Source organism: Notothenia coriiceps, unplaced genomic scaffold (assembly GCF_000735185.1).
Source record: "Notothenia coriiceps isolate Sejong01 unplaced genomic scaffold, NC01 NC01_scaffold00014021, whole genome shotgun sequence".
NCBI lineage: Eukaryota > Metazoa > Chordata > Actinopteri > Perciformes > Nototheniidae > Notothenia > Notothenia coriiceps.
The window spans coordinates 304,384-317,317 of NW_011346722.1; the positions used below are offsets into that span (position 1 = coordinate 304,384).

Consider the following 12,934-nt stretch of genomic DNA (forward strand, 5'->3'; position numbering starts at 1 on the left):
TTTTTTTTTTTTTTTTTTTTAAATTGGAATACAACTATAAAATCACACCTAGATGATGCAGGAGTAAGGGATAGTCATCACAATAAATGCTCTGTACTGCAGTTAGGACTCGGCAATCAAAAGCATAAGAAGGGAAAACTTTTTTTTTTTAGACAGCACGGACAAGTGAGGAGAATTGACATTTCGTTTTGTAAGCAGCTAACATTAAATTGAGTCATGGAGTTTCATATCTTGAGAGAATTTGGACAGAACCAGGCAAATATTCCTGCTCTTATATGGTTGTCAGTTTTACCCGGACACCATAACTGTGAAATGACATTTCCTTAAACATAACGCTACTTAAGTGTTTGACTTCAGGGTTTTGGTCAATTAATTTAAGGTTTTTCAATGACCAGTTGTGTCTTCTTCTGTGTTTCCACTGGCCATAGAGTTATGTCTTTAGAGCCAACCTGGGGGAAAGAAGCGCTGTGCGATAGGGCAGAACTACAACATCTGTAGTGAGCTTGATAAGTGATAAGAGGTGACCGCACACCTTCCTTTAACATTAAAGTGAGTTTGAGTCAACATTCCCAGCCATCTATCATAAACTCAAAGCACAACCTTAGAAAAAAAAAAGACTTCACAAAAGTTAAAATGACTGAATATTGAACAGCAGCATTTATTTAAATATCTAAAACATATTTTTAAACAGCAAAAAAAAATAAACAAATTCCTGAGGATGGATTGCAACTAGACCCATAAAAAGAGTCTTTGCTCGCTTGCAAATAAACTCTATAGTGTGTTGATGGGTGGACTCGCCCGCCTACCCTCTCATGTCAGTAAGAACACGAGTGCACATTGCAATAACATCGCTACACTCTTCAGGAGTTGAAACTCATGCCAGCACAGCAGAGCACATTTCGATAAATAAAAAGGGATATGCTTTAACATCATCATAAATGGTGCGAAAAGTAAATCAGACTTTGCACGGACATTCAGCACTTGATATATATTTTTGTTTAAACCCAAATAAATACAGCGGGCTTCAAAAGCCTGTTCCACACCAAATTGAATTTTGGGCAAAGTTGTGCTTTTCACTTTGATCTTACCGAATTCTGTTTTTCTCTGTTGAAAACCACACAAGAAATCACTTGAACACACGTGTTAATCTTTAGGCATGATTGTACACCAAACTTCACATAAACCGAGGCTGTGGCAGCAATACCCTCACCGGGATGTTTGTGTTTATCACGTTAAGAGTTCCCAAATATTTTGATGGCAGACATATAAGCCAGAAAAAAAAAAAATCTTCTCCGGTCATGGGTTGCTGTTTGCAGTGGAAGATCTTAGAGTCCGTTATAGTGAGGCCCCCAGCGCTTATTGATGTGATCAAAGGTGTGAGAAACCCACTGTTGCTCCAACACTCGATACCTCTCCTCACATAAGAAGAGAGGTTTGCCACGGCTGGAGAAAGGGGGGGGAAAAAAGAGTGAGAAAACAAGAGTGAGAGCTGTGTTTGTTTTCTCTGAAGCAACAAGTACTTAAAACAATTTCATACCAGATCATATTCCTAAGAAGTTATGGGTATGTTTTGTGTGTGTAGTTGAATAAAAAATTAAGGCAATACATTTTAACGCAATTATAAAGAAAAACATATTCTGGGGATTTTAGGATTATCATCATCATAACATTAGTGTGCTGTTGGTATACACTTTTGTCCCACAATGCACAGGGACATTGGAGGGGCTATGCACAACTGGAAAAGGAGATTTGGTCATGTTAATCTGTCTTTGTGAAGTTTAAATGGCATTGACAGCCAAAACTCCCTTTATGTTACTTAAACTGCATCGTTTTGCAAAAGTACAAAATGCTATAAGTGTATTTTACATCTTGTTCACTGCTAAATATCTTGTGAACAGATTTTTCTATGACAATCATAGATAAAAACTATATTCAATAAGTACTGTATGTATAGTCCGATCCAGAAAGGAATCTTTAACTTTCACTGAGTAAAAGTAAACTGTATAGTATTATATGGTATTTATAACTGTGTGTGTGTGTGATGAGTTGTACCGTAGATCGCGGTCCTCCTCTCCGTGGGCATCGAGGTAAACAGAACCCCACAGGCAGAAACGATGTCCACGGATGATGATGATGACGGAGGCGTTGATCAGGAGAAAGATGCCTGTAGCTGCGCCACAATGTTGGGAGTGCTGACAACAAATAAACAAAGATTTTTTTTTAAAAAGGATCCCGACACTGTCAAACAGGTAAATAAATTCTGCTTAAAATGAGATATAAAATGACTTGTTTTGGGACTCACAACAAATACAAATGTCCCAAGCTCTTGAATCATTTAGAAACTCACCAAAACACATTCACAGATACCCTGCTGTTTGCAGCAAAGGCCCTTCAGACAGACAAAGGCCCCACAAACCAGACAGAGCGCGGGGTCTTTTGGCACTTTTTTGCAGGCAGTGCAGGCCTTCCTGTGATAGTACTGGAAGATGACATTGTAGTTGTCGGGGAGCTGCAGGAGGCGGGGCGTGGCCCACTCAGGCTCCTGGACGAGCAAGGTCTTCAGGGGAGAAAAGAGACAGAAGTCCCTAAAATATTCTGAAACCAGGCCATAAATCTAAATGTGCAATTCAGTCCTTAATCCATTTTGTCCTCAAACTCTTTCCTGCTCTTTTTAAACTAAAATGAATGACTGCTAACTAAAGATAAAACATTGAGAATTGCTTTCAGCTTGCAAAGTCAAAAATAATTCACTATGTCTCAACTTTCCTATTTTGTATGACATCTTTCGGCTCAAAGACTTTATAATAATAGGTATCAGAAGCTACATTGACATGCAGGACACACTACGTTTCTGCAAAATGATACACATCCAAGGTTACTGGAACACTGACTGACAGCTTGTACGACACATGGTTAGTTATGCAGTCATTCTCCTCAGAAACTACAAGCTATGGATCATGTCAACCAAGGTTGAAACTCATTTCAAAGTGTCAATAGCATGAGACACGAGTCATTTACACGACATCAAACTCAAAATACAAGGTTTGAATATTTAATTGAAGAGTGAGTATTTAAACTATTTCTTCAAAACCTAACAGCCAATTAAAGCTCTTCTGATTTCACAATATGCTGATGTTTTCTGAATATAAACCCTTGTGCACACAAATGGTTTAAAAGAGCTAGGACTATATTTATTATTTGAATGAAAAAACCACAACACATGGAAGGGCTTAAAGCTAAATAAGAGTGATCAACATTTCTATATATTGTATTTTAAAAGATTATGGACGTCTCATCTACATGAAATACACCAATACTCAGAGGTCTCAAAGAAGCTTCTGGTATGAAGTATAGCTATGTCATGATACATACACATGTGTCCTCTGGTCTGAGATTCAAACATACCAATGATTGCTCCGCCTGCATCTGAGAGAGCCCGGTGACCTCAGCGCACCACTGTGTCACCAGGTCAAAGGCATCGGCCGCCCACTGCAGACACGAGGCACTGTGTGCGTTGCTGGAGGGCTGAGGGGCCGAGGCTAAGAGCCCCAAACACACAGCCAAGGACGGGAACTCCTCCTCCTCCTGGGAACACACAAACAAAGGAAACAGCTGGTGAGGTCACTCGCTTTGCTTTAACCAACACCTGTGACTCAAAGGAAGTCAAAGGATCCAAACTCTCGTCGGCAAAGAGCGTGGGAGGTGAAGGGTCAGAGAGCAGGGCTCGGATTAGGAGACAACAGAAGATAGCTAATTAGAAATGCTAACATGAGCAGCCGTGGAAATGAGCAATGGTAATTATAGTTCGGGGGGGGGNNNNTCTGAGAGTCTTATGCTTAATGCAACCAAATTGAAAAGCTGATCTAAATGAGTTGCATTTGTCCTCTATGACACAGCAAGTGGAGTATTAAACTGAAACAGAGAGTGGATAAGCCACGCTGTTTCAATCAGAGAGAGAGAAATAACAGAAAATCTGAATGGATTTCACCATCTTTCTTGAAAAAGAGGGTGGAGACAAAAGGCGCTTTCACACCGGAGTACTTTTCCCTTTTAGTTCTGATAGTTCCTGGGATTTTGCGTTCACACCAAAAAGAGAACTTAGTTCATGAGAACTGTTCCCCCCGTTTCAGTCCCTGCTAGAGAGCAGGTACTTTCCTGGGGAGAATAAAGTTCCAATTTCTGATTGGCTGGGCGAATTACAAACCACGGCCCGTAAAACTCGGGAAAATGTTATGAAGCCGCCATTGTATTTGCTGGCATTAGCATTAGCCCAGCGCACCAACGGAGAGAGACTAACTTATGGCAACACAACAAAAAACATGGGAGCGGTGGAGATGAGGAGGTGTTGGCGTTCTGGAGATTTACTCGGAAGGCTTCAGTAGAAGCTGCTGGGAGTCCCAGCTGCTTCTACTGAAGCCTGTCCCCAACTCCGGGGACTTCGGCTGGCAGTATACGCAGTGCAGTTGTTTGCGGCCTGCCAGTAAACCCGAAGAAGAAGAAGTGACGTCAGCGGCTTCATTTGCCTAATCCTCCCTCAGGGAACTTATTCTGGTGTGAATGCGATCTGCTCTTTAGTTCCATGGGGGTACTAAGTGCTGGGAACTAAGTGCTGGGAACTAAGTGCTGGGAACTAATGCTAACTAAGTACTTGGTGTGAAAGCGGCTAAAGATTTGTTTTGAAAACCTTCAAACTGAAAAGGATTTGTTATTATGAAAAAGCTGTGAAATTGATGCCGATCTGAGCTTCGTTCCAGGTTTTACATTTTCAGGTCTTTAGAGGCTTCAGGCACACATTTTGAGACATGGGGAAACCTCCATCTGAAACCCCTTAAGTTGTTTGTATTGAGGCATCATTCATGCTGGTCACTGGGCATGTTGCGGTTTGAATTTTAACAACGATGTAGGCTAGATTGTATTGTTATAGGCTAGCAGAAATATTGATCATTCCTGCTGCAAGAACACAAGGGTAAGGTAGCTCCAGCAGGCAGGATTCACGATGGAACATACCAGGCAGCCGGTGAGGGTGTCTCCGTAGAGGTGATGCTGCAGGAGGCAGGAGAGACGCAGGAAGGGCAGGCAGAGCTGCTGAAGGCTGAACTCAATCGACAGTGGAGACCACACACCGGACATCAGCTGGAGGGAAACAACAGTAACACTTGATCAATAAGCAGCCAACAGCTTGCTGATAACACCGTGATGTATATCTCCCCTGGAGATTAGTGGAGGTATTAGACCAGTGTCTCTCAGGATAATGGCCAATTCATTGTTCAAATGAAAATGAAAAAGAGCCGCAAAGACAAGACAGAGGAGAGAGAGCAGCCTCCTGAAGGCAGCTGTGTTCAGAAGTCATTTCAGTTCCTCACCATTGATGTTTCTTCAGCGTTCACCTTGTAGACACTCTTGTCCTTAGAGAGCTCACTGATAACGTGACTGAGCAGGGCCTCGAAAGATGTCTCGGCATTTGCAGCATTCTGTGGCAGAAAATCAAAACGTTGACAATATGTAATCAAACATAAAAAAGCCCCTTATACATAAATCCAGCCCCGAGTCTCCTCTGACAGTCAACAGACGTACGCTTCAATCAAATGATTCCCAGTTTCAACTGAATTAGGAGAGAACATTACAGGAAATGGCTTTGTTATGGGTGGAAGAACAAATCTAGTAATACGTTTGTAACAATTGTGAATAATTCTCCTTAACAAATATAATATTGGAAAAAAAATGGAGGCAAGTGGTTTATTTCTATTGCACAGCAAACAAATACAGTGAGCACTACTATGGATTACGAATATTAGAAGATTCAGTCAAATGCAGATCAAAAGGCTTAACCAGTGCAAGTATAAAATGTGCTCCTATATAAAGATGAATGCAGAATAATACGATTATTTCCTCACAACATAACTTCTGATAATAAGTGGTAGATACATTATTGCACGTGAGTTCTGATTAAATTCAACTGGTTTAGTTTTTGATACAGAGGAAAAGCAGCATGCATTTATCAAGCTGAAGGGGGCTGAATATAAAACAGCAGTCTTATCTCGTCTGCTCTCCTTTGTCATAGATTTATTGGGGAGGAATTTCAAGCTCATGGATTTCCTTCCTCGAGGCTCTGATCTTTGTTCAAACTGCATCTTTTTTTAACAACTTCAATTTTAATTACAGTGGCGTTGCACCAAATATAAATGCCGTCCTCATCGAAGATTCAAAATCCATTTTAATGGCAGCTTGCGAGTGCGTGCACGACTGTTCATGACAGTGGAGTCGGAAGATACTAATCCAAACCTCCTTTATGCATAGAGACACTCTAAAGGGGAGGCTTTAAGCTATTTGTCTTTTGACATTCAAGCCAGCTACTCACTAATACAGATTTAATAGACTGAAGACAGATAGCCAATTAATGCAACCCTCTCACGCATTTCAAGATAATGAAGATCGACTGTGGAAATCACGTAGATGAAACGGAAAGGGGCTCAATCCATCTCAATAGTAAGTTATACACAATGATTTACTGTTGGAGCAGACGGATTCAGGGGTTACAATGGGAGGATGCTACTAGCTCAACAGACAGGGGATATGAGTTGACTTTAAAAATGTCACACAGTGGAGTTGAAAATGCACAGAGAGAAGAGTGAAGTCCAGTGAGGGGTCTCCTAACACAGCTTTTTGAATTAAAGGTTCATTATGCTGCCGTTAGTGCTGTGACATTATCTTTACAGAATGATCCTTTTTCTCCATTTGTTTTTAGTATAATTGTTTATATATATATATATATATATATATAACGCCTAAGAGTTCAACAGAGATGTACAGAATACAGAGGCCCATGGAGGCAATACACAGAAGTAAGGAAAAACCAACAAATCAGCAAAAACAAGAAGTACAAGCTCAGAAATAAGCACATCACTAAGGATATAGAAAGACATTACAACTGACGTCATGTAAATATCACTTTGTCTTAGATGCCTGTAATATTTGCTTTACATCATTAAAGCCTCGGAGAATTTTCAAAAAAGGAAAAAAGGCCGACTGTGCACATGACACTGAAAAGTCAGCATGTCATTATGAATCAAGCTAATTCAATGTGACCTGACTTGTACCTTCTTCAGTGCTCCAGATGTGCTCCAGGCCTGCCTCTCTTCTGGGCTGAACTTGGTGGAGAGTGCAGCGAGAGCTTGGGTGAACTGCAGGTTGTAAAGCATCTTCACCACACAGGTGAAGTGCTCTGCACAGGGAGAGAGAAGGTGAAAGTGAGTATAAAAGCCAAGCCGAGTAGAGGCAGAAGCTCCATTTACACAGATCAATTGAGACTGAATGCATAACAATAAAATCAAAGTGATCAATATAGGAATGTAAAAGATCTTCCAGCAAACAAAAAGCCAGTTCCAGAGGGTTGGCAGCTATTCACAATGCCATTGTATTTGGTTTCTCAATGGAGCATAGAAAGCCTGAGTGAACAGAGAGCAGGATAATTAGCAGTGTGTGTCAGGTGGAACGTGTGAAATGAAGGATATTTAGGTTAGGTTTAAAAGAACAACAAACAGAGGCATTTGTTTTCTTCTTCAGCAAAAGGCTGCGGACAGATCCACTGTCAGTAGACACAATTAAAAAGGTAGAAATGAAAGGAAACAAAAGGAGGCCATCCCATTATAGCCATCGAGTACAAAGGACCCTCTGGGAACTGATCCTACCTCAGCCTTTCCATTTCTCAAGAAAGAAAAAGAAAAACCATGTAACAATGATTTGAAACACCACAAGCTTAAGAACAATCGGACAAACCAGCAAACACTATACTTCATGTTTTTAGCTATAATGATTCTTTTATTCAAACAAAAGCTACACTTTCCAATAAATTCACTTTTACCATGTTTTAAAAATACAAAATTGTCCATGTCTGCGGTCAACCCAATTCAGATTCTTCCTGCTGCATCACTATTAAACATGACTGCAGTGTGTTGGGCCAGGTCTTAAGGTGGCCCCCCACGCCAGATCCTAACACGGAGGAGATGAAGCGACAAGCCAGAGATGAAGGGCACACGAAGGAGCCGCAGCCCTCCCATCAGCGGGGTCGTGTCTCTCTGATCCTCACGGCCACAGGCCGGCCACAGGAGCTCAGATAAGAGATGTGAAATGCTTTTTCCAGCACTCAGCTCTGATTACTGCTGATAATGGGGCCGTCCTTGTGCAGCAGCCACTGAGACACTCCCTACTCTCTCGTAGTTTCATGATGCAGAAAGGAACTGTACCTTTTCGCAGAGGCTGGGGCATTGTTAGCACGAAGATGATCAGGAGGGATGGGATATCTCGAAACAGCATGGGTACCTCAGGTCTCTCGTCATCATCAAAATCACTGCAAAACATCCAAAAAAGCGTTTTATTATTCAGAAGGTAGTGTGCTATGCCAAATCACTACTAGAATTAAAAAAGACACCCATTTGCAAAATAATGCCTGTTCCCCATTTTTACAGACATGTACCTCATCTGAGGGTCATTTATTACATGCTCCTTTGAGTGTCTCTAAATTCTTCTATTTGCGATGTTGCTAATAAGGCTCTGGGGAAAATGTATGTCTGAACGCTAAAAGCAAATCACACTAACAGTTTCATAAATGCAGTGATGTTGTGTTTTGCATGTCTAAAAAAGGACTTCTTAATAGGGTTTGAGAGCAAGGGGTCTCGCTGTGTCTTTTGTTTTAAATTTGCTTAACAAATACACGACATGAAAGGAGCTTTTTCTTGCATTCCCCGACCAATTTCCTTAATGTAGCCCTGGTTACATTATTCGCATTGTGTGCCATCTCCATTTAAATGTCGTCTTGTTCTGTTGACAATTCAGCGATGTTCCAATCTCCACTCTACTCTTGAAAGGCCTCGGGGGCTTTCAATGAGAGGAACTGCACTAAAAGAATAATACCTTCCATTACCAAAGCACTCACCAGTTAATTCCACTGTGCATTGGAGGAAAGCCTGAGAGGACGAAGCTTTCAACCCTGCGGAGACCACTGCACACAGACTAGATGTGCACGCTGTAAAACCTCCATACACTCCTCTCTGGTTTTTCATATAGAAATAAGGCAAGAATGTAGAAAACTCTTTGTCCCGGTTAACTAGGCTAGATCAAGTTGACTGCTCGAGGGTGACAATGACACTGTGCCCCCTCCCGTAACAAAGTATTTTTAAGCACTAAATGGCTCCTCTGAGAATATTTATAGCTGTGAGCACTTTAATAGTAACAGGTGTAGAAGCTGTCTTCCAACACTAACAGGGAGGAAAGGTTGTTCAAGCTCATCCTGTATCGTTAAGTGCTGGCAGCTTTTTTAACAGCTATAAATCCTGACAACGAAAACCTATTTGTGCATAAAATAACATGTTGTGATTTACAGTAGTGACTCAAGAGTGCGGCAGAAACTTTGTCTTTCGTATTTTGTAAAATACGGGTCTGTGTTGAAGATTGGTGGACAGCTGGGAGCGGGGGTGCCACGCTGGTACGGTGTTGGTGTTGTGCAGTAGTTCTCAGTACAGTGAATTTGACAGGGTCGTTTTTGCTCTCCATGGAGTGCCCTGTAATTTGCCAGATGCAGCGATCATTGGTATCTATGGTAACCGTCCATGGTCCCCTTTCTGTTTTTAGCTTCGCTTTGTGTGGAGCAAAAGCTGTTGGGGGCAGGAGGAAATGGTGGCGTTAAGAGGGAGGACAAAGTGGCCCTTTGATTGCATGTTTTTGTGAGGAAGGCAAAGTGTGAGGGAAAGTAGAGAAGGGGGTGGAGGGGGGTAAAGGAAATGTATTTAGCAGATTTATAGATTACTGTTAGTAGAGGTACTTTAGAGAAAAGGCCACTCACTCTGCCTCTCTGCGTTCTATAACCTGGGTCAGCTTTGTCCAGGGGTTGTAGGCTGAATCTATGCTGTACAGTCGCATGTGCATCGCCAGCACATGGAACAGCTGATCTGAAAGACATAAAAAAACAAAAACACATCATTGTTGTGTTTTGGACAAGGTCGGGAACAAAACCAGCAAGTGTTTGTTCTTCTCGGTCTTCAGTTTCGCGCCCCAGCAGCAACCGGTGTAGATCGAATGGTGAAAGCAGTCTACTTGAACCGACTGCAGGCTAGTGGTTCGGCTCCGGTAGAACCAGGCCAGATGGATACAAGCTAGTGTTTGATAGCCTTGAGCAATCTTTGGTCAGGTCACACCTGTTCATTGTGAAACTAATGGAACATGAGGAGAGACCTGCTGCGCACACACCATCCTTCCTGCGCCCACGATAGCTTTTAATAGCAGAAAAGCTGTTATGAGTACCAAAACGTATGACATAACAGCAATCCGTAACATGGGCAAAAGGCAGGAAGTCATTTCAGATGTTCAGTAATATATTCCAATTTGAAGAGATGTCCTTGTTTTTGTTATTAGTCTAGATATAATTTAATCAGCGTATTCTAAATTATGAACTCAAAACCAAGTCCATTAAAAAACATAAACAAAATAGCATAAGAGCAAAAGCTGAAACACACATATGAACTCGTTAGAAGCCAGCGCCTAAACTGATTCAATTAGTTTCATCTTCAGGTGAACTCAACAACCTCCTGTAAAACCTAAACCCCATTTCAATATGCAACACTAATCCTATTTGATTTTGTTTTACGGGGAATTAAGATGTAATGCAGCAAAGGGCTTTTAAAAAAATCAGTTCTGCAATTTGACTTGTGTGAACAGTCAATACTTAGAGCAACACTGCCCTCCACAGGCAAACAAAGACACAGCATGAAGAAAGCAGAGTGTCAGTTCTCCATTGCATCCCATTTGTCCTCTCTACAGCTCGTTTCCTCTCTTATTTCACTGCTTACTTCTTACCTGGATGAACCCAGAAGAGCTAAGGAAGAATTAGAGAGGAATATTGAATACAATCCAGCGAAGTCAAATCCTGCTATTATCATACAATGTCAAAATGTACGCAGATGGAAAAGGCATGATATTTCAAGCTTCCGGTCCAAAGTGTGATCACATTTATTTGTGTCGAGCCAATTGATAGTGTGTTAGCCGGTTTTCATTGGGTCGTGGCTTGTGACAACATATCTTAAAGGATACAGTCTGCTTTGATGTTTCTACAAATGACACAATAAAGCATGTAAGTTCAACACTTTAGTATTAAACTAGGAATATTAATTCAACAGTCATTTATTTAATTATTTACATATCAAAATGTCTTCCATGAAAGAGTTATATTATTATGTTAATGTTGTAAAAACGTTCACTAACAACTTCATACGATAATAAAAGAGCATTTTGATGCACGTTCACTTTTATGTGGCAGATATTTGAAAACTGCATTTGTGTCCTGATCATACAGTGGTCCACATGTAAACAAGGTTGGTTTAATAACTGAAATACAGCTTTTACTATCCATGCACCAAGTACTGCAAGTTTGCACATCTGAGGTCAATATGATAAACATGCCTTTTCACTCCCTACACAGTAGGAGCGATATAGTCCCAAAGATTAATTCAAGTATTTGCAGTTAAATAAACCAAGGACGTGCAATTTGGAGGCGGACTCTCTAGAGTTGATTTGGCCGGTTTCAAGGGAATTGCAGGCAGCTCTCGTCTGTGCTTCATCGTATTCTCATCAGTTGAACAGACGAAGATCCTACTGGGAAAAAGGCTTAAGAACCCCATGAGCTCTCAGTTAGCACACGTCTGCCATTTTCCCTTCAAACCCATTTCCCTAAAAAAGAACGATCACTAATGTACTGCAACTGAGTACATTTGGCCGTCAGCATGGCTACGTGGTTAATGTAGCTCATAAATGGCAAACCTCCAGTGTGAAATCTCTTCCCAGCCACTCAAGGATGACAGGCCATTTCACTGCAGCAGCCTCAACTCTGACAGAATAATTAAACAAACAGAGAAGGGGATGTAGTCTGTACAACTCCAACACCTTCATATCAACTTTCGATAGCACTACTACTCCCCCCACTTCATAATATTTTGATCAGTCATCAATACAGCGCTTGCTGGTAATTGGTCATGTTCAGATTTCTCTTTGAGAACTCAGATCACTGTTTTCATCCTCCTTTAGACACATGCCCTTGTCAGCTGAGACACAATCAACTAAAAACAGCACTTGACCCATTTGTCTGCTTCATTTACCCTGACTGCTCCCAACAACTCACCTGGGACAGCATCTATCCTTGCCTGCCATTGCTAATCGACCCTTTGTTTTTCCCTGTTAATGGTTCAGCTGTAACACGGTAGAAAGGGTTTGCTCTCAAGTCAGACAGTTTATTACACTAAGGCTCATGGGAAATGTGTATAGTCACCTGCAAAACATGGCACTATAATTGTCAAGCTAAACTGCACAATACATGTGACATTTTTCAACAATTTTATGAAAAGAGCAGTGGAAACACTTTAAGGAGCTGAAAACCAACAGATAAAGCATGGTTGGATAGTCATACGTATACGTACATAATTGTAAACTATAAAAGATGCAGAGGGTAGGAGGAACCACTCACTGAGACATGAGCGTTTGGCGGCTGCACTGGCTCCTCCAGAACACAAGTTTCCTCCTCGATGAACAAGTTCCAACTCCAGGTTGGTCCTGAGGAGACGAGACATTCATATTATTACAGAAACAGACAGACACAAGACCTACAATTGTCAAACATAACCCTTGACCTAAAAGCAAATTGTGCACACAAAAATATAACAGTGATACACTAGTAAGTATAAATATCCTAAATATTTAAAAGGTCCCATTTCATGCTTTTCCAGTTATTACCCGTCCCCTTGTGTGTTATGAAGGCTTTTCTGCATGTAAACACACACACACACACACACACACACACACACACACACACACACACACACACACACACACACACACACACACACACACACACACACACACACACACACACACTCTCTCTCTCTCACACAAA

At 41.3% G+C, this 12,934-nt stretch overlaps 1 protein-coding gene across 2 annotated transcripts in view; it reads right to left on the bottom strand.

Moving 5' to 3' along the window:
- Positions 1–12,934, bottom strand: part of ubr3 (ubiquitin protein ligase E3 component n-recognin 3) — a 37,444-nt gene continuing 24,510 nt past the window's right edge. For both annotated transcript variants that reach the window (XM_010774463.1, XM_010774462.1), the window contains 10 exons: positions 12,509–12,594; positions 9,839–9,944; positions 8,244–8,347; positions 7,098–7,222; positions 5,364–5,471; positions 5,008–5,133; positions 3,406–3,585; positions 2,348–2,557; positions 2,053–2,192; positions 1–1,443 (listed from right to left, as the gene is read on the bottom strand). In XM_010774463.1, the coding sequence (XP_010772765.1) occupies positions 1,326–1,443; positions 2,053–2,192; positions 2,348–2,557; positions 3,406–3,585; positions 5,008–5,133; positions 5,364–5,471; positions 7,098–7,222; positions 8,244–8,347; positions 9,839–9,944; positions 12,509–12,594 (1,303 nt within the window). In that variant the 3' untranslated portion in view covers positions 1–1,325. The remainder of the gene's footprint in view (positions 1,444–2,052; positions 2,193–2,347; positions 2,558–3,405; positions 3,586–5,007; positions 5,134–5,363; positions 5,472–7,097; positions 7,223–8,243; positions 8,348–9,838; positions 9,945–12,508; positions 12,595–12,934) is intronic.